Here is a 25,009-nt window from a genome sequence, read left to right on the forward strand (position 1 = left end):
CACAGCTCACATTTCCTCACTATTGAAGGATTTTTTTGATTGCAGCCGTTTACCTTTTTATGTTTTTGAGGCCAAGCGTTAATCTTTTGTATTATTTTTATTTATATATTTAAATCTATACAGTGCAACATTTCACACCACACCATACACACCACACACACACACACACACACCATACCATACACACACACACACACACACCATACACACCACACCATACACACACATCATACACACACCACACCATACACACACACACACACACACACACCATACAATCTGTATTGCCTCACCGTGCGATCCTCCAGGTACATCGTCTTGGAAAGAAAATCGATGCCAATGGTCGCCTATAAAAGAAGCAAAATACATGGATGAGGAATGGATGGGTGGGTGGATGGATGAGGTACGATGGATGGATGAGGTACGATGGATGGATGAGGTACGATGGATGGATGGATGAGGAATGGATGGATGGATGGATGAGGTACAAATTCATTAGCGGAGGACGTTGATGAGAAGTACGGTGGGATGGATGTTATATAAGGTGGAAAGGATTGAGCAAATGAATAAATCCGGACACCCCTCAGCTGATTAAAGTAGCGGATAAGAACATCACCCCCTCCCCCCCTCTAATCCTCCCATCTAATAATCTCATTAAACAATAAAGGAGCATTAATGTGATGAGAGGTCAGAGGTCAGGATGGAGCGGCGGCTCACCTGGTAGGTGTTATCAAAGCTGTCATACATGAAACGGGTGATGAGAGACGTCTTCCCAACTACAGAGGATACAAAGAGAGGGAAATCTTCAATATACACACAATGTATCCTCATTACACACAATGTATCCTCATTACACACAATGTATCCTCATTACACACAATGTATCCTCATTACACACAATGTATCCTCATTACACACAATGTATCACCATTACACACAATGTATCACCATTACACACAATGTATCACCATTACACACAATGTATCACCATTACACACAATGTATCACCATTACACACAATGTATCACCATTACACACAATGTATCACCATTACACACAATGTATCACCATTACACACAATGTATCACCATTACACACAATGTATCCTCATTACACACAATGTATCCTCATTACACACAATGTATCCTCATTACACACAATGTATCCTCATTACACACAATGTATCACCATTACACACAATGTATCACCATTACACACAATGTATCCTCATTACACACAATGTATCATTACACACAATGTATCATTACACACAATGTATCATTACACACAATGTATCATTACACACAATGTATCATTACACACAATGTATCCTCATTACACACAATGTATCATTACACACAATGTATCCTCATTACACACAATGTATCATTACACACAATGTATCCTCATTACACACAATGTATCCTCATTACACACAATGTATCCTCATTACACACAATGTATCATTACACGCAATGTATCATTACACGCAATGTATCATTACACACAATGTATCATTACACACAATGTATCCTCATTACACACAATGTATCATTACACGCAATGTATCATTACACACAATGTATCATTACACACAATGTATCATTACACACAATGTATCCTCATTACACACAATGTATCACCAATACACAATGTATCATCATTACACACAATGTATCATCATTACACACAATGTATCATCATTACACACAATGTATCATCATTACACACAATGTATCATCATTACACACAATGTATCACCCTTACACACAATGTATCACCCTTACACACAATGTATCACCCTTACACACAATGTATCACCATTACACACAATGTATCATCATTACACACAATGTATCCTCATTACACACAATGTATCATCATTACACACAATGTATCATCATTACACACAATGTATCCTCATTACACACAATGTATCACCATTACACACAATGTATCACCATTACACACAATGTATCACCATTACACACAATGTATCATTACACACAATGTATCACCCTTACACACAATGTATCACCATTACACACAATGTATCATCATTACACACAATGTATCATCATTACACACAATGTATCCTCATTACACACAATGTATCATCATTACACACAATGTATCCTCATTACACACAATGTATCCTCATTACACACAATGTATCCTCATTACACACAATGTATCCTCATTACACACAATGTATCATTACACACAATGTATCATCATACACAATGTATCATCATTACACACAATGTATCATCATTACACACAATGTATCACCAATACACACAATGTATCATCATTACACACAATGTATCCTCATTACACACAATGTATCACCATTACACACAATGTATCATCATTACACACAATGTATCATCACACACAATGTATCATTACACACAATGTATCATCATTACACACAATGTATCACCATTACACACAATGTATCATCATTACACACAATGTATCACCCTTACACACAATGTATACTCATTACACACAATGTATCACCCTTACACACAATGTATCACCCTTACACACAATGTATCATCATTACACACAATGTATCACCCTTACACACAATGTATCACCCTTACACACAATGTATCACCATTACACACAATGTATCACCCTTACACACAATGTATCATCATTACACACAATGTATCACCCTTACACACAATGTATCACCCTTACACACAATGTATCACCCTTACACACAATGTATCACCCTTACACACAATGTATCACCATTACACACAATGTATCACCCTTACACACAATGTATCACCATTACACACAATGTATCACCCTTACACACAATGTATCACCATTACACACAATGTATCATCATTACACACAATGTATCATCATTACACACAATGTATCACCCTTACACACAATGTATCACCATTACACACAATGTATCACCCTTACACACAATGTATCACCCTTACACACAATGTATCACCCTTACACACAATGTATCACCATTACACACAATGTATCACCCTTACACACAATGTATCATCATTACACACAATGTATCATCATTACACACAATGTATCCTCATTACACACAATGTATCATCATTACACACAATGTATCATCATTACACACAATGTATCATCATTACACACAATGTATCACCATTACACACAATGTATCACCCTTACACACAATGTATCACCCTTACACACAATGTATCACCCTTACACACAATGTATCACCCTTACACACAATGTATCACCATTACACACAATGTATCACCCTTACACACAATGTATCACCCTTACACACAATGTATCACCATTACACACAATGTATCCTCATTACACACAATGTATCCTCATTACACACAATGTATCACCCTTACACACAATGTATCACCCTTACACACAATGTATCACCCTTACACACAATGTATCACCATTACACACAATGTATCATCATTACACACAATGTATCACCATTACACACAATGTATCACCCTTACACACAATGTATCACCATTACACACAATGTATCACCCTTACACACAATGTATCACCATTACACACAATGTATCATCATTACACACAATGTATCATCATTACACACAATGTATCACCCTTACACACAATGTATCACCATTACACACAATGTATCCTCATTACACACAATGTATCACCATTACACACAATGTATCCTCATTACACACAATGTATCACCATTACACACAATGTATCCTCATTACACACAATGTATCACCCTTACACACAATGTATCACCATTACACACAATGTATCACCCTTACACACAATGTATCACCATTACACACAATGTATCATCATTACACACAATGTATCATCATTACACACAATGTATCACCCTTACACACAATGTATCACCATTACACACAATGTATCATCATTACACACAATGTATCATCATTACACACAATGTATCACCATTACACACAATGTATCACCATTACACACAATGTATCATTACACACAATGTATCACCATTACACACAATGTATCACCATTACACACAATGTATACAATGTATCATGAAACACTGACTGTGATTGTTTAAAAATTGTATCCCTCCTTTTAACCACTACCATACTGGGAGCTAATTCCGGTGTAACGTTAAAATTCCCTCCCCTCATCACTTCCGGTGCCGGTACGTCATGGATCAGCTGAGCCGCTTCCCAGTGCGCATGCTCAGGCAGGAAATGATTGGCTCACACCGGAAGTGACGGGGGTGGGGAATTTTCACAGGTAGAGTTTTTTAACGTTACACCGGCTTCCCATGAAATAACCCTCCCCCCTCGTTCCCAGTGCTTATAGCGTTGGGTTAGCAAATGATGTCAGCTTCCAGTGAAAAGACCCTACCCCCGTTCCCCGGAGGGTCGCGGAAAATGTAAAAGTGTCTCCTAATGGAGGAAAATTATAAATATTTTTATCATTCCATTTCGATTAATATTTATACATTTTCTTCCATTAGGAGGCACTTTTACATTTCTCTGGACCCGTTGGGGAACGGGGGAAGGGTATTTTGATGGGAAGGAGGGCAGGGTTTTTTCATGCGCACCGGGAAGCGGCTCAGCGGATGATTGACGTACCCTCACAGGAAGTGAATCGGCTCAGCGGATGACTGACGTACCCTCACCGGAAGTGTCAGGGGGAGGGAATTTTCACAGAACGCCGGCATTCCTCTCCTATGTGTACAAATCTGGATTTTTTGCTAGAAAATAACTCCGAACTCCCCAAACATATTTTATATATTATTTTTTAAGCAGAGGCCCCAGGGAATAAAACGGCGGTCATTACAATTTTTTATGTCACACGCAGCGTATTTGCACAGCAATTTTTCAAACACAATTTTTTTGGAAAAAAAAAAAACAAAAAACAAAAAACTCACAAATAAAACAAAGTCAGCCCAATTTTTATTTTGTGAAAGATAATGTTAGGCTAAGTAAACAGAGACCCAACATGTCACACTTCAACATTGCGCACGCGCATGCAATGGCGCCAAACTACGGTACTTCATCTCCACAGGCTTGGTTACCCTTTAGAGTCACAGAGGAGGTCCAGCGCTGGAATTATTGCTTTTATTTTTTAATTGATCTTTTTTTTCAGTTGACGATTCCCTGCACCATAAGAACAATCATAGCGGCTGATCAGGTTTACCCCCCCCCCCCCCCCCCGATGCTTCAAACAGCTTGAGAAGGAATCCACCAACGGTGGAAGTCCACCATAGAGAATACCGAGGACCAGATGGTCCCCAGCAGTCTCTATGACCTTGGAAGGATCTCAGCAGCCTCCCTTATGACAGGTGCCCTTTACCATCAGACACCATGGGGTCAGCCAGTGCCACACATGCTGTACACAGACACAGTTTGGGTGACGCTGACCTTAGTCACCCCCCTGACCTGCTGGCCTCAGTGAAAAAGATCAGAGAGTAATCGGCTTACCGGAAAACCTCCAGGATTTGACAGCCACTAAAACTGTGATAATCACTCCGGAGAACGGCCTGTGCACGGCACCGGGAGATCAACCTACAAACCTCCATTTATCAGATTGTAAATAGGGAGGGGGGGTGGGCACGAGGAAACCAACCCACAAACCTCAATTTATCAGATTGTAAATAAGGGGGGGGGGGGGGGGGCATGAGGAAATCAACCTACAACCTTAATTTACCAGATTGTAAATGGGGGGGGGGGGGTGAGGAATTCAACCTACAAACCTGATGAGGCATCACCTGACATGCCTGGGTGTACTACGTCCAATGGGGGGGACTGGGTGTACTACGTCCAATGGGGGGACTGGGTGTACTACGTCCAATGGGGGGGGACTGGGTGTACTACGTCCAATGGGGGGGGACTGGGTGTACTACGTCCAATGGGGGGGGACTGGGTGTACTACGTCCAATGGGGGGGGACTGGGTGTACTACGTCCAATGGGGGGGGGACTGGGTGTACTACGTCCAATGGGGGGGGGACTGGGTGTACTACGTCCAATGGGGGGGGGACTGGGTGTACTACGTCCAATGGGGGGGGGGACTGGGTGTACTACGTCCAATGGGGGGGGGACTGGGTGTACTACGTCCAATGGGGGGGACTGGGTGTACTACGTCCAATGGGGGGGACTGGGTGTACTACGTCCAATGGGGGGACTGGGTGTACTACGTCCAATGGGGGGGACTGGGTGCACTACGTCCAATGGGGGGGACTGGGTGCACTACGTCCAATGGGGGGGACTGGGTGTACTACGTCCAATGGGGGGGACTGGGTGTACTACGTCCAATGGGGGGACTGGGTGTACTACGTCCAATGGGGGGGACTGGGTGCACTACGTCCAATGGGGGGGACTGGGTGCACTACGTCCAATGGGGGGGACTGGGTGCACTACGTCCAATGGGGGGGACTGGGTGCACTACGTCCAATGGGGGGGACTGGGTGTACTACGTCCAATGGGGGGGACTGGGTGTACTACGTCCAATGGGGGGACTGGGTGTACTACGTCCAATTGGGGGGGGGGGGGGGGAACGCTGACTGGCTGGACTCCATTCTTATAGTGGATTGTGGATCCCCTGTAGAGTTTAAGCCCTCTATGGAGAGCACCTCAATACATACACTCACCGGCCACTTAATTAAGTGCACCTGTTCAGTTGCTTAGTAACACAAACTGCCAATTACCCAATCACATGGCAGCAACTCAAAACATTTAGGCATCTAGAGATGGTGAAGACGACTTGCTGAAGTGCAAACTGAGCAAAAACATGGGGATTGAAGGGACTTTGAACGTGGCATGGTTGTTGGTGGCAGACGGGCTGGTCTGAGTATTTCTGGGATTTTCACACACAACCATCTCTCGGGATTACAGAGAATGGTGGGAAAAAGAGAAAATATCCAGTGAGCGGCAGTTGTGTGGAGGAAAATGCCTTGTTGAGATCAGAGGAGACCACCCTTTCCTCCGGTATGTCTCCAGCCTCGGACCACCCTTTCCTCCGGGATGTCTCCAGCCTCGGACCACCCTTTCCTCCGGGATGTCTCAAGCCTCGGACCACCCTTTCCTCTAGGGATGCACCGAAATGAAATTCTTGGCCGAAGCCAAAGCCGAACGCGGAGTTTCGCATTTCTCTCTCATTTCTCTCTCTCTTGTCCTCATGTCTCTCTCTCTCTCGTCCTCATGTCTCTCTCTCTCTCGTCCTCATGTCTCTCTCTCTCTCGTCCTCTCTCTCTCTCTCGTCCTCTCTCTCTCTCTCGTCCTCATGTCTCTCTCTCGTCCTCATGTCTCTCTCTCGTCCTCATGTCTCTCTCTCGTCCTCATGTCTCTCTCTCGTCCTCATGTCTCTCTCTCGTCCTCATGTCTCTCTCGTCCTCATGTCTCTCTTGTCCTCTCATGTCTCTCTCTCTCTTGTCCTCTCATGTCTCTCTCTCTCGTCCTCTCATGTCTCTCTCTCTCTTGCCCTCTCACACTCTCTCTCTTGCCCTCTCACACTCTCTCTCTCGCCCTCTCACTCTCTCTCTCTCTCTCGCCCTCTCACTCTCTCTCTCTCTCTCGCCCTCTCACTCTCTCTCGCCCTCTCACTCTCTCTCTCTCTCTCGCCCTCTCACTCTCTCTCTCTCTCTCGCCCTCTCACTCTCTCTCTCTCTCTCGCCCTCTCACTCTCTCTCTCTCTCTCGCCCTCTCACTCTCTCTCTCTCTCTCGCCCTCTCACTCTCTCTCTCTCTCTCTCGCCCTCTCACTCTCTCTCTCTCTCTCTCGCCCTCTCACTCTCTCTCTCGCCCTCTCACTCTCTCTCTCTCTCTCGCCCTCTCGTGTCTCTCTCTCTCTCGCCCTCTCGTGTCTCTCTCTCTCTCGCCCTCTCGTGTCTCTCTCTCTCTCGCCCTCTCTCTCTCTCTCGTCCTCTCTCTCTCTCTCGTCCTCTCTCTCTCTCTCGTCCTCTCTCTCTCTCTCGTCCTCTCTCTCTCTCTCGTCCTCTCTCTCTCTCTCGTCCTCTCTCTCTCTCTCGTCCTCTCTCTCTCTCTCGTCCTCTCTCTCTCTCTCGTCCTCTCTCTCTCTCTCGTCCTCTCTCTCTCTCTCGTCCTCTCTCTCTCTCGTCCTCTCTCTCTCTCGTCCTCTCTCTCGTCCTCTCTCTCTCTCTCGTCCTCTCTCTCTCTCTCGTCCTCTCTCTCTCTCTCGTCCTCTCTCTCTCTCTCGTCCTCTCTCTCTCTCTCGTCCTCTCTCTCTCTCTCGTCCTCTCTCTCTCTCTCGTCCTCTCTCTCTCTCTCGTCCTCTCTCTCTCTCTCGTCCTCTCTCTCTCTCTCGTCCTCTCTCTCTCTCTCGTCCTCTCTCTCTCTCGTCCTCTCTCTCTCTCTCGTCCTCTCTCTCGTCCTCTCTCTCTCTCTCGTCCTCTCTCTCTCTCTCGTCCTCTCTCTCTCTCTCGTCCTCTCTCTCTCTCTCGTCCTCTCTCTCTCGTCCTCTCTCTCTCGTCCTCTCTCTCTCGTCCTCTCTCTCTCGTCCTCTCTCTCTCGTCCTCTCTCTCTCGTCCTCTCTCTCTCGTCCTCTCTCTCTCTCGTCCTCTCTCTCTCTCTCGTCCTCTCTCTCTCTCTCGTCCTCTCTCTCTCTCTCGTCCTCTCTCTCTCTCTCGTCCTCTCTCTCGTCCTCTCTCTCTCTCTCGTCCTCTCTCTCTCTCTCGTCCTCTCTCTCTCTCTCTCGTCCTCTCTCTCTCTCTCTCGTCCTCTCTCTCTCTCTCGTCCTCTCATGTCTCTCTCGTCCTCTCACTCTCTCTCTCTTGCCCTCTCACTCTCTCTCTTGCCCTCTCACTCTCTCTCTTGCCCTCTCACTCTCTCCCTTGCCCTCTCACTCTCTCCCTTGCCCTCTCACTCTCTCTCTCTTGCCCTCTCACTCTCTCTCTTGCCCTCTCACTCTCTCTTGTCCTCTCGTGTCTCTCTCTCTTGTCCTCTCGTGTCTCTCTCTCTTGTCCTCTCGTGTCTCTCTCTCTTTCATCCTCTCGTGTCTCTCTCTCTTTCATCCTCTCGTGTCTCTCTCTCTTTCGTCCTCTCGTGTCTCTCTCTCTTTCGTCCTCTCGTGTCTCTCTCTCTTTCGTCCTCTCGTGTCTCTCTCTCTTTCGTCCTCTCGTGTCTCTCTCTCGTCCTCTCTCTCTCTCTCGTCCTCTCTCTCTCTCTCGTCCTCTCTCTCTCTCTCGTCCTCTCTCTCTCTCTCGTCCTCTCTCTCTCTCTCGTCCTCTCTCTCGTCCTCTCTCTCTCTCGTCCTCTCTCTCTCTCTCTCTTGTCCTCTCATGTCTCTCTCGTCCTCTCACTCTCTCTCTTGCCCTCTCGTGTCTCTCTCTCTTGCCCTCTCGTGTCTCTCTCTCTTGCCCTCTCGTGTCTCTCTCTCTTGCCCTCTCGTGTCTCTCTCTCTTGCCCTCTCGTGTCTCTCTCTCTTGCCCTCTCGTGTCTCTCTCTCTTGCCCTCTCGTGTCTCTCTCTCTTGCCCTCTCGTGTCTCTCTCTCTTGCCCTCTCGTGTCTCTCTCTCTTGTCCTCTCGTGTCTCTCTCTTGTCCTCTCGTGTCTCTCTCTCTTGTCCTCTCGTGTCTCTCTCTCTTGTCCTCTCGTGTCTCTCTCTCTTGTCCTCTCGTGTCTCTCTCTCTTGTCCTCTCGTGTCTCTCGTGTCTCTCTCTCTTGTCCTCTCGTGTCTCTCTCTCTTGTCCTCTCGTGTCTCTCTCTCTTGTCCTCTCGTGTCTCTCTCTCTTGTCCTCTCGTGTCTCTCTCTCTCTTGTCCTCTCGTGTCTCTCTCTCTTGTCCTCTCGTGTCTCTCTCTCTCTTGTCCTCTCGTGTCTCTCTCTCTCTTGTCCTCTCGTGTCTCTCTCTCTCTTGTCCTCTCGTGTCTCTCTCTCTCTTGTCCTCTCGTGTCTCTCTCTCTCTTGTCCTCTCGTGTCTCTCTCTCTCTTGTCCTCACGTGTCTCTCTCTCTCTTGTCCTCACGTGTCTCTCTCTCTCTTGTCCTCACGTGTCTCTCTCTCTCTTGTCCTCACGTGTCTCTGTCCTCATGTCTCTCCTTACCTCCCTCCCATCTGCAGAGTCGATGTTTGCTGTATGGCTCCTGTGCCCTGTCACAGGCGGAGGCGGAGTACATTTGGTATCACTCCGCCTGTAAAAGACCCCGGCGCTAAGCGGCTATACAGGAAGCATCCGCTCTGCTTCCTGTAGTGCCTCCGGCTATGTTTACAGTGATGCTCGGGGATGGCGGGTCGCCGGTCGGGCTTACCGACCCACCATCCGCGTCATTAAAAACGTCATTGTTCGGCACAAATTTATTCGGCCTTTTTACTTATTCGGCCGAACACCGAAAGTGTTTTTTGCTATTTTCGGCCTCCAGCCTCGGACCACCCTTTCCTCCGGTATGTCTCCAGCCTCTGACCATCCTTTCCTCCGGTATGCCTCCAGCCTCGGACCACCCTTTCCTCCAGTATGCCTCCAGCCTCGGACCACCCTTTCCTCCGGTATGCCTCCAGCCTCGGACCACCCTTTCCTCCGGTATGCCTCCAGCCTCGGACCACTTTTTCCTCCGGTATGCCTCCAGCCTCGGACCACCCTTTCCTCCGGTATGCCTCCAGCCTCGGACCACCCTTTCCTCCGGTATGCCTCCAGCCTCGGACCACCCTTTCCTCCGGTATGCCTCCAGCCTCGGACCACCCTTTCCTCCGGGATGTCTCCAGCCTCGGACCACCCTTTCCTCCGGGATGTCTCCAGCCTCTGACCATCCTTTCCTCCGGTATGTCTCCAGCCTCAGACCACCCTTTCTTCCGGGATGTCTCCAGCCTCGGACCACCCTTTCCTCCGGGATGTCTCCAGCCTCTGACCACCCTTTCCTCCGGTATGTCTCCAGCCTCAGACCACCCTTTCTTCCGGGATGTCTCCAGCCTCGGACCACCCTTTCCTCCGGGATGTCTCCAGCCTCTGACCACCCTTTCCTCCGGTATGTCTCCAGCCTTGGACCACCCTTTCTTCCGGGATGTCTCCAGCCTCGGATCACCCTTTCCTCCGGGATGTCTCCAGCCTTGGACCACCCTTTCCTCCGGTATGTCTCCAACCTTGGACCACCCTTTCCTCCGGTATGTCTGGAGCCTCGGACCATCCTTTCCTCCGGTATGTCTCCAGCCTTGGACCATCCTTTCCTCCGGTATGTCTCCAGCCTTGGACCATCCTTTCCTCCGGTATGTCTCCAGCCTCGGACCACCCTTTCCTCCGGTATTGTCTCCAGCCTCGGACCATCCTTTCCTCCAGTATGTCTCCAGTCTCTGACCTCCAATTTCTCCATTATGTCCCCAGTCTCTGACCTCCAATTCCTCCATTATGTCCCCAGTCTCTGACCTCCAATTCCTCCATTATGTCCCCAGTCTCTGACCTCCAATTCCTCCATTATGTCCCCAGTCTCTGACCTCCAATTCCTCCCTTATGTCCCTAGTCTCTGACCTCCAATTCCTCCCTTATGTCCCTAGTCTCTGACCTCCAATTCCTCCCTTATGTCCCCAGTCTCTGACCTCCAATTCCTCCATTATGTCCCCAGTCTCTGACCTCCAATTCCTCCATTATGTCCCCAGTCTCTGACCTCCAATTCCTCCATTATGTCCCCAGTCTCTGACCTCCAATTCCTCCATTATGTCCCCAGTCTTTGACCTCCAATTCCTCCATTATGTCCCCAGTCTCTGACCTCCAATTCCTCCATTATGTCCCCAGTCTCTGACCTCCAATTCCTCCATTATGTCCCCAGTCTCTGACCTCCAATTCCTCCATTATGTCCCCAGTCTCTGACCTCCAATTCCTCCAATATGTCCCCAGTCTCCAACCTCCAATTCCTCCAGTATGTCCCCAGTCTCTGACTTCCAATTCCTCCAGAATGTCCCCAGTCTCTGACTTCCAATAGGTCCCCAGTCTCTGACTTCCAATAGGTCCCCAGTCTCTGACTTCCAATAGGTCCCCAGTCTCTGACTTCCAATAGGTCCCCAGTCTCTGACCTCCAATTCCTCTAGTATGTCCCCAGTCTCTGACCTCCAATTCCTCCAGTCTCTGATCATCCTTTCCTCCGGTATGTCTCCAGCCTCGGACCACCCTTTCCTCCGGTATGTCTCCAGCCTCGGACCACCCTTTCCTCCGGTATGTCTCCAGCCTCGGACCACCCTTTCCTCCGGTATGTCTCCAGCCTCGGACCATCCTTTCCTCCGATATGTCTCCAGCCTCGGACCACCCTTTCCTCCGGTATGTCTCCAGCCTCGGACCACCCTTTCCTCCGGTATGTCTCCAGCCTCGGACCATCCTTTCCTCCAGTATGTCTCCAGTCTCTGACCTCCAATTCCTCCATTATGTCCCCAGTCTCTGACCTCCAATTCCTCCATTATGTCCCCAGTCTCTGACCTCCAATTCCTCCCTTATGTCCCCAGTCTCTGACCTCCAATTCCTCCCTTATGTCCCCAGTCTCTGACCTCCAATTCCTCCCTTATGTCCCCAGTCTCTGACCTCCAATTCCTCCCTTATGTCCCCAGTCTCTGACCTCCAATTCCTCCCTTATGTCCCCAGTCTCTGACCTCCAATTCCTCCATTATGTCCCCAGTCTCTGACCTCCAATTCCTCCATTATGTCCCCAGTCTCTGACCTCCAATTCCTCCCTTATGTCCGCAGTCTCTGTCCTCCAATTCCTCCATTATGTCCCCAGTCTCTGACCTCCAATTCCTCCATTATGTCCCCAGTCTCTGACCTCCAATTCCTCCATTATGTCCCCAGTCTCTGACCTCCAATTCCTCCATTATGTCCCCAGTCTCTGACCTCCAATTCCTCCATTATGTCCCCAGTCTCTGACCTCCAATTCCTCCAATATGTCCCCAGTCTCCGACCTCCAATTCCTCCAGAATGTCCCCAGTCTCTGACTTCCAATAGGTCCCCAGTCTCTGACCTCCAATTCCTCTAGTATGTCCCCAGTCTCTGACCTCCAATTCCTCCAGTCTCTGATCATCCTTTCCTCCAGTATGTCAATCATTGACCATCAAGTCTTCTAGTAATGGGTTTGAATCAGATAAGATGGCAAAGGAGAGTGGCAGATGCTGCACGAGAGCAGACATTTCTCTACCCAAGTGGGTATTTAAACCTCCAGCAGTCTCTTCCCAATAAGAGATGTTCAGAAATAGGATTCTGAAAGTGGAACAAGTTCTGGGCGGCTGTCTTATTTTTTACCATCAACGGTAGCCTGGAAAACGTGGGAAGATATTCCCACGGCTGGCCATACATTAAGCAATTTTTTTTTCCTTCAACCAGGGGTCAGTGATGATGGGCGAATCCCTCCCACTGCACTACTGTATTCTGACAATGGGAAGTTTCCTCGTCTCCAGAATACAACGATCACTGCCACCGGCAGTAATTATACAGAAAATAAACCAGACAGGTTGGTCTGCGGCCAGCTGTAAGAGGCGTGCTGAATCATTACCGAGAAGGATCATTATTAGGGTAGAGTGTCTCACCATTACCACACCCGAGCCACACCCACACCAGATTTAGTTTGAGCAGTTTGGTGTGGAGGAAATCAAGTGTTCTGCACAGAGCCCTGACCTCAACCCTACTGAACACCTTTGGGATGAATTGGAAAATCTTGTGGAAAGCCTTCATAGAAGAGTGCAGGTCGGGGTTTGGAATGGAATATCCAACAAGCTCAAAGCCCTGACCTCAACCCTACCGAACACCTTTGGACCTCAACCCTACTGAACACCTTTGGGATGAATTGGAACACCAATGGTGAGCCAGGTCTTCTTCATCCAACATCAGTACCTGACCTCACAGATGGGCACAAATCCTCACAAACACTCTCCAAAATCTTATGAAAAGTTTTCCCAGAAGAGTGGAGGACGTCATATTCAAGGAGGCAACTCCATAAAGATATGGTGTGACCAGTTTGGTGTGAAAGAATGTGTGTCCTGCACAGAGCCCCGACCTCATCCCTACTGAACACCTATGGGATGAGGTCTTTGAATCGAACATTAGGACCTGCCTTCAACCCTACAGAACACCTTTGGGATTGGGTCTTCGCATTGAACATTAGGACCAGCCCTCAACCCTACAGAACACCTTTGGGGTGAGGCCTTCTCATCGAACATCAGGACCTGCCTTCAACCCTACAGAACACCTTTGGGATGAGGTCTTCTCATTGAACATCAGGACCTGCCCTCAACCCTACAGAACACCTTTGGGATGAGGTCTTCGCATCGAAAATCAGGACCTGTCCTCAACCCTACAGAACGCCTTTGGGATGAGTTCTTCTCATCCAAATATCAGTATCTGCCCTTAACCCTATGAAACACCTTTGGGATGAGGTTTTCTCGTCGAACATCAGGACCTGCCCTCAACCCGACAAAACACCTTTGGGATGAGGTCTTCTCATCGAACATCAGGACCTGCCCTCAACCCTACAGAACACCTTTGGGATGAGGTCTTCTCATCGAACATCAGGACCTGTCCTCAACCCTATGGAACACCTTTGGGGTGAGGCCTTCTCATCGAACATCAGGACCTGCCTTCAACCCTACAGAACACCTTTGGGATGAGGTCTTCGCATCGAACATTAGGACCTGCCCTCAACCCTACAGAACACCTTTGGGGGTGAGGCCTTTTCATCGAACATCAGGACCTGCCTTCAACCCTACAGAACACCTTTGGGATGAGGTCTTCTCATCGAACATCAGGACCTGCCTTCAACCCTACAGAACACCTTTGGGATGAGGTCTTCGCATCGAACATTAGGACCTGCCCTCAACCCTACAAAACACCTTTGGGATGAGATCTTCTCATCAAACATCAGGACCTGCCCTCAACCCTACAGAACGCCTTTGGGATGAGATCTTCTCATCGAACATCAGGACCTGCCCTCAACCCTACAGAACGCCTTTGGGATGAGATCTTCTCATCGAACATCAGGACCTGCCCTCAACCCTACAGAACGCCTTTGGGATGAGATCTTCTCATCGAACATCAGGACCTGCCCTCAACCCTACAGAACGCCTTTGGGATGAGATCTTTTCATCGAACATCAGGACCTGCCCTCAACCCGACAAAACACCTTTGGGATGAGATCTTCTCATCAAACATCAGGACCTGCCCTCAACCCTACAGAACGCCTTTGGGATGAGATCTTCTCATCGAACATCAGGACCTGCCCTCAACCCTACAGAACGCCTTTGGGATGAGATCTTCTCATTGAACATCAGGACCTGCCCTCAACCCGACAAAACACCTTTGGGATGAGATCTTCTCATTGAACATCAGGACCTGTCCTCAACCCTATGGAACACCTTTGGGATGAGGTCTTCTCACCCAACATCAGTATCTGCCCTTAACCCAATGGAACACCTTTGGAATGAAGTCTTCTCATCCCAAAGGTTTTCGGTAGGTTTGAGGTCATGGAGGAACTTGAGTGTCCTGCACAGAGATGTGACCTCATCACTGAACCCCTTTGGGATGGATTGGAATGCTGATGGTCAGCCAGGTCTAGTTTTTGGTGGCCAACGTTAGGCCAGGTCTTCTCTAGAAAAACGTCAGGTACTGAAGAGAAGACCTGGCCTTACGTTGGCCCCCAGATTATTTTGCTTGAGTCGGTGTCCCTGTGGCAGATTGATCCTCATTCAGAATGTGAGGGAGAGTCCCTCTTGGCCTGACACTTCCCATCATCCATGGTACTAGTATAGCTACGTCTGGATCACTTCATGATAGATGCCTCCTAAAATAAAACCAACTGGACTGAGGTGGATGAAGGTTCCACAGACTGCCATCTTCTGAGGATCTGGGAAGAGTTAGGATTCGGGGAGAGGAACACGAGGGAGAACTGCCCCAAATTAGAGCCGAATGATACAAAGTAATACATTACAATCAAAATGAGTTCTATATATAGAACAGCAACCAAGGCAACAGTACTCTGAGCAGACACCCCGAGCCAGACATCAGCTGTGTACCCAGGAAGGAAAAACCAACAAAGTCCTACAAACCCCATCTGGAGGCCTAACAGAACTGCAATGCCCCCGGCCAAAAGTTGTACCGGGTTCTTTCCTGGACTGAAACGGCTTCCTCTGATATCACTGCACACTGTGAGCTTCTCACCATGTGCATTAGAATCGGCTGCCAGTCCGACAGAGCCCCGCCCCATTTCCTGGCTGGAGAACCTCCCCAGTCTGACTGTCCCTGGCCACGCCCCTTTCACCAGATTTCAGATCATGAAAGCTTAGCATGTGGGTGTGGTCTTCTGTCACCGGGGGAAAATAGTTCAGTGCAAGAGATGCGAGGACTAGTGATGTCACCGGGGGGCGGAGTCCGACCTCCCTATCCAACATTCCTGGGAGTGCTGCATACCTGGAATACCCCCCCCCCCCCCTGTGTGCCATGGTTCCTCCCACCAGCCTCTAATTCATTACCATATCCTGCAGCTGGTGGGAGGCGCCAGAGTGCGGTGGGTGGTGCTACATACCTGGAACATCCCCCCTTCCCTGCTGTGTGCCATGGTGCCTCCCACCAGCCTCTAATTCATTACCATATCCTGCAGCTGGTGGGAGGGACCATAGAGTGCGGTGGGTGGTGCTGCATACTTGGAACCTCCCCCTTTCCTGCTGTGTGCCATGGTTCCTCCCACCAGCTTCATCTTCATATCATGGAGCTGGTGGGAGGGACCACAGAGTTCAGTGGGTGGTGCAGCATACCTGGACCCTCCCCTTTCCTGCTGTGTGCCGTGGTTCCTCCCACAAGCCTTTACTTTATCACCACATCCTGGACCTGGTTGGTGGGACCACAGAGTTTAGCTGGGAGGGGCTGTTTACCCGAAACCCCTCCCCGCTGTGTGCTGTGGTTCCTCCCTCTAGAATCACCTTCACTGCCACACCCTGAAGCGGGTGGGTGGGACCACAGAGGGGGAGGAGACATGGAACACCCAGATTTGAAGATTCCTCTGTGACCAATGAGGAGAGGTGGGAGGAGTCTCTATAACACCACATTGCAGGATAAACCGTAGGAGCTTACACTTCACATAGAAGACATGTACTACAACCCCCACCCACCACAACACCGCCCTCCTCCACGAGAGTCACATCCCCCTCCCCCACTCTGCAGCCTGGGGCAGAACTACAACTCCCAGCATACCCTGCACCATCAAAATTCTACAACCAAGAGAACTGCAACTCCCAGCATTCCCCTTCTCTGTATTATGCAGCCTCAGGAATCTATTGTAGAACTACAACTCCCTCCCTGTATTCTGCAGCCAGGAGAGAACTACAACTCCCAACATGTCCCCTCCCTGTATTCTGCAGCCAGGAGAGAACTACAACTCCCAGCATGTCCCCTCCCTGTATTCTGCAGTCAGGAGAGAACTACAACTCCCAGCATGTCCCCTCCCTGTATTCTGCAGCCAGAAGAGAACTACAACTCCCAGCATGTCCCCTCCCTGTATTCTGATGCCAGGATAGAACTACAACTCCCAGCATGTCCCCTCCCTGTATTCTGCAGTCAGGAGAGAACTACAACTCCCAGCATGTCCCCTCCCTGTATTCTGCAGTCAGGAGAGAACTACAACTCCCAGCATGTCCCCTCCCTGTATTCTGCAGTCAGGAGAGAACTACAACTCCCAGCATGTCCCCTCCCTGTATTCTGCAGCCAGGAGAGTACTACAACTCCCAGCATGTCCCCTCCCTGTATTCTGCAGCCAGGAGAGTACTACAACTCCCAGCATGTCCCCTCCCTGTATTCTGATGCCAAGAGACAACTACAACTCCCAGCATGTCCCCTCCCTGTATTCTGCAGCCAGAAGAGAACTACAACTCCCAACATGTCCCCTCCCTGTATTCTGCACCCAGAAGAGAACTACAACTCCCAACATGTCCCCTCCCTGTATTCTGCAGCCAGGAGAGAACTACAACTCCCAGCATGTTTCTCCCTGTAGTCTGCATCCAGGAGAGAACTACAACTCCCAGCATGTCCCCTCTCTGTATTCTGCAGCCAGAAAAGTACAACTCCCAGCATGTACCCTCATCTCCTGGCTGCAGAGTGCAGAATACAGGGAGGGGAGATGCTGGGAGTTGTAGTTCTCTTCTGGCTGCAGAATACAGGAACTACAACTCCCAGCATGTTCCTCCCTGTATTCTGCAGTCAGGAGAGAACTACAACTCCCAGCATGTCCCCTCCCTGTATTCTGCAGCCAGAAGAGAACTACAACTCCCAACATGTCCCCTCCCTGTATTCTGCAGCCAGAAGAGAACTACAACTCCCAACATGTCCCCTCCCTGTATTCTGCATCCAGGAGAGAACTACAACTCCCAGCATGTTTCTCCCTGTATTCTGCATCCAGGAGAGAACTACAACTCCCAGCATGTCTCCTCTCTGTATTCTGCAGCTAGAAAAGTACAACTCCCAACATGTCCCCTCCCTGTATTCTGCAGTCAGGAGAGAACTACAACTCCCAGCATGTCCCCAACCTGTATTCTGCAGCCAGAAGAGAACTACAACTCCCAGCATGTCCCCTCCCTGTATTCTGCAGCCAGAAGAGAACTACAATTCCCAGCATGTCCCCTCCCTGTATTCTGCAGCCAGAAGAGAACTACAACTCCCAGCATGTCCCCTCACTGTATTCTGCAGTCAGGAGAGAACTACAACTCCCAGCATGTCCCCTCCCTGTATTCTGCAGCCAAGAGAGTACTACAACTCCCAGCATGTCCCCAACCTGTATTCTGCAGCCAAGAGAGAACTACAACTCCCAGCATGTCCCCTCCCTGTATTCTGCAGCCAGGAAAGTACTACAACTCCCAGCATGTCCCCTCCCTGTATTCTGCAGCCAGGAGAGTACTACAACTCCCAGCATGTCCCCTCCCTGTATTCTGCAGCCAGAAGAGAACTACAACTCCCAGCATGTCCCCTCCCTGTATTCTGCAGCCAAGAGAGTACTACAACTCCCAGCATGTCCCCAACCTGTATTCTGCAGCCAAGAGAGAACTACAACTCCCAGCATGTCCCCTCCCTGTATTCTGCAGCCAGGAAAGTACTACAACTCCCAGCATGTCCCCTCCCTGTATTCTGCAGCCAGGAGAGTACTACAACTCCCAGCATGTCCCCAACCTGTATTCTGCAGCCAGAAGAGAACTACAACTCCCAGCATGTCCCCTCCCTGTATTCTGCAGCCAGGAGAGTACTACAACTCCCAGCATGTCCCCTCCCTGTATTCTGCTGCCAGGAGAGAACTACAACTCCCAGCATATCCCCTCATCTCCTGGCTGCAGAATACAGGGAGGGGACATGCTGGGAGTTGTAGTTCTCTTCTGGCTGCAGAATACAGGGAGGGGACATGCTGGGATTTGTAGTTCTCTTCTGGCTGCAGAATACAGGAACTACAACTCCCAGCATGTCCATCTCTCCTCTGCAGCAAGAATGGAACTACAACTCCCCTCCTCCTCAGGCCCGGCGAGGCCTCCTCCTCCTCCTCTCCCCGGGCCCAGCGCTCCCCCTCCCGGCCGCTCACCGCTCTGCTCTCCCAGGAACACCAGCTTAAACTTCCTCAGAGGATTCCCGAATTCTCCTCCGCCGGCCGAGCTCATGATGGCGCCGAGTCCCCGCACCTCACACGACACGACCCTCCGCCACCGACTCACTGCGCGGGCACGCTGCACAGGGGAAAGGGGAGCGAGCTCGTCACGTGCGCGCCACCGCGGGGAGGGAGGGGCACGGCGCGCCACCGCCAGACAAACAAGACGCGTCGGCGCCATCTTGGTACACCCAGAGGAAGCCGGGGGAGGAGGAAGGCGGGGGATATCCCACAGAACACAAATCTATATAGAAATATAAATCATCAATTATATCACAATAATACTATATGAGTATATAATAACCACTATATACAAATGTATATAGAATATTACCTCCTCATCAGTGCCACCTATCCATGCCCATCAGTGCCACCTCATCAGTGCCCACCAGTGCCGCCTATCAGTGCCTCCTATCAGTGCCCACCAGTGCTGTCTATCAGTGCTCATTAGTGCCGCCTCATCAGTGCCACCTAACTGTGCTCACCAGTGCTGCCTATCCGTGCCTATTAATGCCACCTCATTAGTGCCACCTATCAGTGCCCACCAGTGCCACCTCATCAGTGCCACCTATCCATGCCCACCAGTGCTGTCTATCAGTGCCCATTAGTGCCACCTCATTAGTGCCCACCAGTGCAGCCTCATCAGTGCCACCTATCCGTGCCCACCAGTGCTGCCTATCAGTGCCACCTCATTAGTGCAGCCTCATCGATGCCTCCTCATCAGTGCCCCCTTATTAGTGCTCATCAGTGCCCAATAGTGCTGCCTCATAAATCAATCAAAATACGGCTCAGTTTGATCGAATCCCTTCTTAAATCAATCAAAAGATAAGTTATGGCCGTATAATTCTTCTGATTGAATCACACAATAAGCTGACAGTGTGGCCGGCCGCCATTAGACCCCGCCTGTGTCTCCATTGGGTAGAGTCACCCTTTTTATTTGTCCTGATGTCACCGAAAAAAAAAGAAAGTGACCGGAAATACAAAATTTTAGAGCTGTCCCCAGAAAACGAAGAGCAAAACCTCCTAATCCACTAACAACTGTCTGAGATGGGAATTCCTCGCCCTTTGGGAGATTTCCTCTCTGGACAGGAAGTGAAGGGAAACTTCTGGAATGGCACACTGACAGCAAGAAATCAACCAATGGAGGTTTTAACTAGGGATGCACTAATATGTCAGCCACCCAAAATAGAGTTTTCGGTGTCGATAATGGCAAAAATACAGTAAATGTCTATCCTGCTGGTTCCATACCCATCCTGCCCTTTCCCATCCTGATTGTTACAGACCCATCCTGCCCTTCCCTCTCCTGCTGGTTCTATACCCACCCTGCCCTTCCCTATCCTGCTGGTTCTATACCCACCCTGCCCTTCCATATCCTGCTGGTTCCATACCCATCCTGCTCTTCCCTATCCTGTTGGTTCCACACCCATCCTGCCCTTTCCCATCCTGCTCTTCCCTATCCTGCTAGTTCCAGACCCATCCTGCCCTTCCCTACCCTGCTGGTTCCAGACCCATCCTGCCCTTCCCTATCCTGCTGGTTCCAGACCCATCCTGCCCTTCTCTATCCTGCTAGTTCCAGACCCATCCTGCCCTTCCCTATCCTGCTAGTTCCATACCCATCCTGCCCTTCCTTATCCTGCTAGTTCCAGACCCATCCTGCCCTTCCCTACCCTGCTGGTTCCAGACCCATCCTGCCCTTCCCTATCCTGCTGGTTCCAGACCCATCCTGCCCTTCTCTATCCTGCTAGTTCCAGACCCATCCTGCCCTTCCCTATCCTGCTAGTTCCATACCCATCCTGCCCTTCCTTATCCTGCTAGTTCCAGACCCATCCTGCCCTTCCCTATCCTGCTAGTTCCAGACCCATCCTGCCCTTCCCTATCCTGCTAGTTCCAGACCCATCCTGCCCTTCCCATCCTGCTAGTTCCAGACCTATCCTGCCCTTTCACATCCTACTAGTTCCAGACCTATCCTGCTCTTCCCTATCCTGCTAGTTCCATACCCATCCTGCCCTTCCCTATCCTGCTGGTTCCAGACCCATCCTGCCCTTCCCTATCCTGCTGGTTCCAGACCCATCCTGCCCTTTCCCATCCTACTAGTTCCAGACCTATCCTGCCCTTCCCTACCCTGCTGGTTCCATACCCATCCTGCCCTTCCCTATCCTGCTGGTTCCAGACCCATCCTGCCCTTCCCCATCCTGCTAGTTCCAGACCCATCCTGCCCTTCCCTATCCTGCTAGATTTAGACCCATCCTGCCCTTCCCTATCCTGCTAGTTCCAGACCCATCCTGCCCTTTCCCATCCTGCTAGTTCCAAACCCATCCTGCCCTTTCCCATCCTGATGGTTACAGACCCATCCTGCCCTTCTCTATCCTGCTAGTTCCAGACCCATCCTGCCCTTCCCTATCCTGCTAGTTCCAGACCCATCCTGCCCTTTCCTATCCTGCTGGTTCCAGACCCATCCTGCCCTTCCCTATCCTGCTAGTTCCATACCCATCCTGCCCTTCCCTATCCTGCTAGTTCCAGACCCATCCTGCCCTTCCCTATCCTGCTAGTTCCATACCCATCCTGCCCTTCCTTATCCTGCTAGTTCCAGACCCATCCTGCCCTTCCCATCCTGCTAGTTCCAGACCTATCCTGCAATTTCCTATCCTACTAGTTCCAGACCCATCCTGCTCTTCCCTATCCTGCTAGTTCCAGACCTATCCTGCCCTTCCCATCCTGCTAGTTCCAGACCTATCCTGCAATTTCCTATCCTACTAGTTCCAGACCTATCCTGCCCTTCCCTACCCTGCTGGTTCCATACCCATCCTGCCCTTCCCTATCCTGCTGGTTCCAGACCCATCCTGCCCTTCCCTATTCTGCTGGTTCCAGACCCATCCTGCCCTTTCCCATTCTACTAGTTCCATACCCACCCTGCCCTTCCCTATCCTGCTGGTTCCAGACCCATCCTGCCCTTCCCTATCCTGCTGGTTCCAGACCCATCCTGCCCTTCCCTATCCTGTTAAATTTAGACCCATACTGCCCTTCCCTATCCTGCTAGTTCCATACCCACCCTGCCCTTCCCTATCCTGCTAGTTCCATACCTATCCTGCCCTTTCCCATCCTGCTAGTTCCAGACCCATCCTGCCCTTCCCTATCCTGTTAAATTTAGACCCATCCTGCCCTTCCCTTTCCTGCTAGTTCCATACCCACCCTGCCCTTCCCTATCCTGCTAGTTCAGACCCATCCTGCCCTTCCCTATCCTGCTAGTTCAGACCCATCCTGCCCTTTCCCATCCTGCTAGTTCCAGACCGATCCTGCCCTTTCCCATCCTGCTAGTTCCAGACCGATCCTGCCCTTTCCCATCCTGCTGGTTCCAAACCCATCCTGCCCTTCCCTATCCTGCTAGTTCAGACCCATCCTGCCCTTTCCCATCCTGCTAGTTCCAGACCGATCCTGCCCTTTCCCATCCTGCTGGTACCAGACCCATCCTGCCTTTTCCCATCCTGCTGGTTCCAAGCCCATCCTGCCCTTTCCCATCCTGCTAGTTCCAGACCTATCCTGCCCTTTCCCATCCTACTAGTTCTAGACCTATCCTGCCCTTCCCTATCCTGCTAGTTCCAGACCCATCCTGCCCTGCCCTATCCTGCTAGTTCCAGACCCATCCTGCCCTGCCCTATCCTTCTGGTTCCAGACCCATCCTGCCCTTCCCTATCCTGCTAGATTTAGACCCATCCTGCCCTTCCCTATCCTGCTAGTTCCAGACCCATCCTGCTCTTCCCTATCCTGCTAGTTCCAGACCCATCCTGCCCTTCCCTATCCTGCTAGTTCCAGACCTATCCTGCCCTTCTCTATCCTGCTAGTTCCAGACCCATCCTGCCCTTCCTTATCCTGCTAGTTCCAGACCCATCCTGCTCTTCCCTATCCTGCTGTTTACAGACCCATCCTGCCCTATACTGCTGGTTCCAGACCCATCCTGCCCTTCCCTATCCTGCTAGTTCCAGACCCATCCTGCCCTTCCCATCCTGCTAGTTCCAGACCCATCCTGCCTTTTCCCATCCTACTAGTTCCAGACCTATCTTGCCCTTCCCTACCCTGATGGTTCCATACCCATCCTGCCCTTCCCTATCCTGCTGGTTCCAGACCCATCCTGCCCTTCCCTATCCTGCTGGTTCCAGACCCATCCTGCCCTTTCCCATCCTACTAGTTCCATACCCACCCTGCCCTTCCCTATCCTGCTGGTTCCAGACCCATCCTGCCCTTCCCTATCCTGCTGGTTCCAGACCCATCCTGCCTTTTCCCATCCTGCTAGTTCCATACCCACCCTGCCCTTCCCTATCCTGCTGGTTCCAGACCCATCCTGCCCTTCCCTATCCTGCTGGTTCCAGACCCATCCTGCCCTTCCCTATCCTGTTAAATTTAGACCCATCCTGCCATTCCCTATCCTGCTAGTTCCATACCCACCCTGCCCTTCCCTATCCTGCTAGTTCCATACCTATCCTGCCCTTTCCCATCCTGCTAGTTCCATACCCACCCTGCCCTTCCCCATCCTGCCCTTTCCCATCCTGCTAGTTCCAGACCGATCCTGCCCTTTCCCATCCTGCTGGTACCAGACCCATCCTGCCCTTTCCCATCCTGCTGGTACCAGACCCATCCTGCCTTTCCCATCCTGCTGGTTCCAAACCCATCCTGCCCTTTCCCATCCTGCTAGTTCCAGACCTATCCTGCCCTTTCCCATCCTACTAGTTCCAGACCTATCCTGCCCTTCCCTATCCTGCTAGTTCCAGACCCATCCTGCCCTGCCCTATCCTGCTAGTTCCAGACCCATCCTGCCCTGCCCTATCCTGCTGGTTCCAGACCCATCCTGCCCTTCCCTATCCTGCTAGATTTAGACCCATCCTGCCCTTCCCTATCCTGCTAGCTCCAGACCCATCCTGCCCTTCCCTATCCTGCTAGTTCCAGACCCATCCTGCCCTTTCCCATCCTGCTAGTTCCAGACCCATCCTGCCCTTTCCTATCCTGCTGGTTCCAGACCCATCCTGCCCTTCCCTATCCTGCTAGTACCATACCCATCCTGCCCTTCCCTATCCTGCTAGTTCCAGACCCATCCTGCCCTTCCCTATCCTGCTAGTTCCATACCCATCCTGCCCTTCCTTTTCCTGCTAGTTCCAGACCCATCCTGCTCTTCCCTATCCTGCTGGTTACAGACCCATCCTGCCCTATACTGCTGATTCCAGACCCATCCTGCCCTTCCCTATCCTGCTAGTTCCAGACCCATCCTGCCCTTCCCATCCTGCTAGTTCCAGACCTATCCTGCCCTTTCCCATCCTACTAGTTCCAGACCTATCCTGCCCTTCCCTACCCTGCTGGTTCAATACCCATCCTGCCCTTCCCTATCCTGCTGGTTCCAGACCCATCCTGCCCTTCCCTATCCTGCTGGTTCCAGACCCA

At 50.4% G+C, this 25,009-nt stretch overlaps 1 protein-coding gene across 2 annotated transcripts in view; it reads right to left on the bottom strand.

Moving 5' to 3' along the window:
• Nucleotides 1–19,700, bottom strand: part of RAB41 (RAB41, member RAS oncogene family) — a 40,336-nt gene extending 20,636 nt beyond the window's left edge. Inside the window, exons 1-3 of one of the 2 annotated variants that reach the window (XM_082263840.1) lie at nt 19,520–19,700; nt 718–776; nt 294–347 (exon numbers count right to left, since the gene is read on the bottom strand). In XM_082263840.1, coding sequence (XP_082119966.1) covers nt 294–347; nt 718–776; nt 19,520–19,595 — 189 coding nt within the window. In that variant the 5' untranslated portion in view covers nt 19,596–19,700. The remainder of the gene's footprint in view (nt 1–293; nt 348–717; nt 777–19,519) is intronic. The other variant, XM_082263841.1, reaches the window with a different exon arrangement.
• Between the last annotated feature and the right edge of the window lie 5,309 nt (nt 19,701–25,009).

This window comes from Pelophylax lessonae (genome assembly GCF_965119305.1).
Source record: "Pelophylax lessonae genome assembly, chromosome: 7".
NCBI lineage: Eukaryota > Metazoa > Chordata > Amphibia > Anura > Ranidae > Pelophylax > Pelophylax lessonae.